At 34.9% G+C, this 4,175-nt stretch overlaps 1 protein-coding gene across 1 annotated transcript; it reads left to right on the forward strand.

Annotated features, from left to right (window-relative positions):
• The first annotated feature begins 386 nt into the window (after positions 1-386).
• On the forward strand, positions 387-3,970 carry LOC132604608 (probable aquaporin TIP1-1). Its single transcript, XM_060318186.1, has 2 exons — positions 387-849; positions 3,423-3,970. Exons 1-2 carry the CDS (start codon positions 466-468, stop codon positions 3,792-3,794), a joined length of 756 nt encoding a protein of 251 aa, XP_060174169.1. The 5' UTR covers positions 387-465; the 3' UTR covers positions 3,795-3,970.
• Positions 3,971-4,175: the final 205 nt, after the last annotated feature.

Here is a 4,175-nt window from a genome sequence, read left to right on the forward strand (position 1 = left end):
TAAATTAGTGATTTAACCTGAGTAATAATTGCCGTTTCAACAGATTAAAGAAATTAGGAACCCTAGTTCCAGATCATTCCGTGGCGCATGATTGCAACCGACCGAAAGCAATAACAAGGGGGACACACCCACTTTATCAAGTCATTGTCAAACAGAACCTATATGACGTGGCCCATTGTCGTATTGTCCACGTGTCATCACCACAGCAAATTGGAGGTGAATTCTTAGCTGGCAATGCAGGCCTTTCACCCTCTACGGGACCGCTCGCCCACAAATTTTGGTTTGAATCTTATTAAATTGGTCCAAATTAGTATCCGGTTACCTACTATAGCCGGTTCCTAACCCCTCATGCAATTTACCAATTTCCCAATATAAATCCATGCAAAATTTCCCTATTTTCATCACTCCACTTGCCCTTAGTGACTTTGTACACTAAAAAGATTTCCATTTCTTGATTTTCCAGCCATGCCGATCGACCAAATTGCTATGGGAAGCCATGAGGAATTCCGCAGTCCAGGGGCGCTGAAAGCAGCCCTGGCGGAGTTCATCAGTACCCTCATCTTCGTTTTCGCAGGTCAGGGTTCTGGCATGGCTTACAACAAGCTAACCGCTGACGGGGCTGCCAGCCCTGCCGGCCTTATCTCAGCCTCGATAGCGCATGCTTTCGGGCTTTTCGTGGCTGTTTCCGTTGGTGCTAACATCTCCGGTGGCCATGTTAACCCTGCCGTTACCTTCGGTGCTTTTGTTGGTGGAAACATCACTATGTTCCGTGGGATTCTGTACATCGTTGCACAGTTGCTTGGTTCCACTGCTGCCTGTGGCCTTCTTGAATTCGCCACTGGTGGCTTGGTAAGTACATATTTTACATTAAAAAAAGTACATATTTACATAAATCTAAAGCGATACGTGGACACTTAGATATATTATCGCCTTTAATTTGGTACAAGTCGTTTGGTAGCCCCCGGCCGGTTAGGATTAAGTTATTTATTTATTAAAATTTTAATAAGTAATGCTGTATTTAGTAGTTAGTTATGGGGTGAGTTATTCAAATATAAAATTAGTACGGTGTTTGATTTGTAATTTAAACACTCGCATAATTATTACAGGTATATTAGGAGGGAAATATATTATTTTATGCAGGGCAAAAGGTGAAATAGCTAATACATGAATCACTAAAACATGTATAACTAAATCTTTTATAATTAATACCTATATAAAATAATATATAACTTTTCTCGTAATTAATTTATGTATTATTAATATTTGTATAACTTTAACCAGCCACGAAAAGACGCCTGAGGGCTTGAGTTTTAATACTCCATATCTTTTGACTTGTTACACAGTTAGCGTCAGTAGGGGGAGTATAGTCATTTACTTTATGCACGTACGTGTGAGATGCAATTTATAGATGTCCAGCAAAACGTACACACTTAGCTATGTTATTATTGGACTGTTTTTATTTGTCTCATCATACCATAGCTTTCATGACTTGTTGTTAACTGTTAGTGGTCGTTTGGTGCATGGTCAAAATTATTCCGGGATTATAATTTCGGAATTAATTTATCTTATATTTTAGGACTATTTTATACCATCTCCTAGATGATATAAAATAGTCCCAAGATAAGTGGTATAAGAAGGTATATCTCAGCTTATACCATGAGATGCATTTTATATTTTGTTTGGTACAAGGTATAAATTTATCTTTTACTAAATATGATACAAAAAATTAGTGCTGGGATATCCCAGCTTATACCATGCACCAAACGACCCCTAAGGGTCCATTTCCTAAGGGTCCATTTCCTTTGTGCATTAATACGCATCTTAATCTTTTACACAATAGCTCTCTATGTTCATTTATATGATCACTTCTTTTGGGTCCATTTAAAAATAAATATATTTTTAAAATTAAAAATAATTAATTTTACAATTTTTATTACCATACAATATTATGAGATATTTAAAGCTACAGATTTTAAGAATTTTAGAGTCACACAAAAATTGTACTTGTTTAAGACTATAAGTTAAAAAAAAAATCATTTATTTTCATCGTCGATTCAAATAATATCACGTAAACTCACGCAGATGAAGTACTATTTTACCCAAAAAAAAGTTCTAATACATTCAATAGGAAAAAGGGAAAGTCAAAGAAAAAAGTATAAGTGGTCAAAGAAAAAAGTATAAGTGAACTCCTAGTTTTTCTTTAGTATAAGTGAACTCGGAGGCTTTTTACCTAATTTTTACATCTTTAGCTTGAATAGGCAGGGTCATTCACCTTCCAAACCTTTTGGATGGTTGAACTGAGATGCAATAAATAAATTTGTTGTTTTACTTTCTAATCTTAAAACGGATAATCAATGGTAGAAGTATGAGAGAGAAATCGAGAGCTTTTGCGAATCTTCTGGGAAGTACATCTGTTCAACTTTACTGAAAAGTAGTAAAGGGAAAATGCTACAAACATTTTGTTTTCAGTCAAGAAAAAGAAATGTTATGCCCTATTTAAGATTTATCCTGTATTACTATATGGAATAAAGTCTTTTTTACCATGGAAATTTTGCCTAGTTTAAAAAAAAAAAAAAAAAAAAAGAGAGACAGAGTACTAAAATATATTTAGGCTAGCTGTGTGATCTATTAGCTAAGTGCTGACTCAATAACAGTAGCATTAGGAGTTTTTTTTTTTTTGGATATACTAGGTGATTATCTATTACCACTGGGTTCATTAGCCATTTGATATATATGCTAGTTTTCACTCCTGATTTATTTCATGAAAACCAAGGCAGCTAGTGAAAGTAGAATGTATGCTCTATGGTCATTTTCACTTATACATTAAACTACTATACCATTAAAATTAAGTATACTTTTTAAATAGATAAAAGTTGAACTTGTGCCTGGTGTCAAGGTCATCATCGTTGGGAGGTTCTAGTCATTGTTTGTCTTGTGATTTCTCTGATTAGAGTGTTTGAAATTATTTAGGCTTGTCTAGGACAATGACACCAAGGGCTTCTACATATTTTATAATGGGTAAATTTGGAACTCACGGATAGCTAGAAATCTTTTTATATCTAGTTTGAAAGTGACTTATTTTGTCCTCTCATTATGTAAGATAGTGATATGATGGTGACTTTATTTAAACCAATATAGATATAGTAAACATTTATTCGGTATTTATGAGAGCCAATTTCATTAGCACCTAAGCTTGTTATGTCCGTTAGGTAACAGTCACTTTCTTCTACATATATTACAAGAATATTCCAATAACTTAATTTGGTAGCATAATCACGTTTATAAATTTTTTACCTGTTTTCATAGGTTAACTTAATTTAATGACGTAAATATTTGTATATCATCAGCATGCAGAATTTAAACCCTTTTAATTTTCGTACTGAGACAATATTAACAATTGTCACGATTAAAAATTTATGCAGAGCACTGGGTCATTTGCATTGGGTGCTGATGTATCAGTATGGAACGCCCTTGTGTTCGAGATAGTGATGACATTTGGACTTGTTTACACTGTGTATGCAACTGCTGTTGACCCAAAGAAGGGAGAATTGGGAACAATTGCACCAATTGCCATTGGTTTCATTGTTGGTGCCAACATTCTAGCTGGTGGGTGCTTTACTGGAGCTTCAATGAACCCTGCTGTTTCATTTGGACCATCTTTGGTTAGCTGGACTTGGACTCACCAATGGGTTTACTGGGCCGGACCCCTTATTGGTGGTGGGCTTGCTGGAGTTATCTATGAATTTGTCTTCATCAACCGCTCTCATGAACAACTCGCCAGTGGAGATTTTTAAGGATGTGAAGTTTCAATGTGTTGCTTAGTTTTCTCATGTAAACTTCTTGCTTGTTGTGCCCTTGTTTAATGGGTACTGTTGAATTGTCATTTGTGTATTCGGACGGCTTTTGTTATTTCCCTTATTTCTTGTCTCTATTTTGCTGGTGGTAAATAAGGTATGTTAGATTTTCAAAATATGTCTTGATTTTAAGTTTTTATTCGGCGGGAGTATATAATTGCAAAGTTAAAAAAGTTGTTAATATGCACTCAAGGTTGGGTTATGATTTATGAAATCTCAAGTTCAAGTCAAGTATTAGCTGTGGTAAAAAATATTAGATGATTTTTTCTGTTCAAGTCTTGTTCAGTTAGAAAAGCAAAAGTTACTAACATAGTATGAAAC

Source organism: Lycium barbarum, chromosome 1, assembly GCF_019175385.1.
Source record: "Lycium barbarum isolate Lr01 chromosome 1, ASM1917538v2, whole genome shotgun sequence".
Lineage (NCBI taxonomy): Eukaryota > Viridiplantae > Streptophyta > Magnoliopsida > Solanales > Solanaceae > Lycium > Lycium barbarum.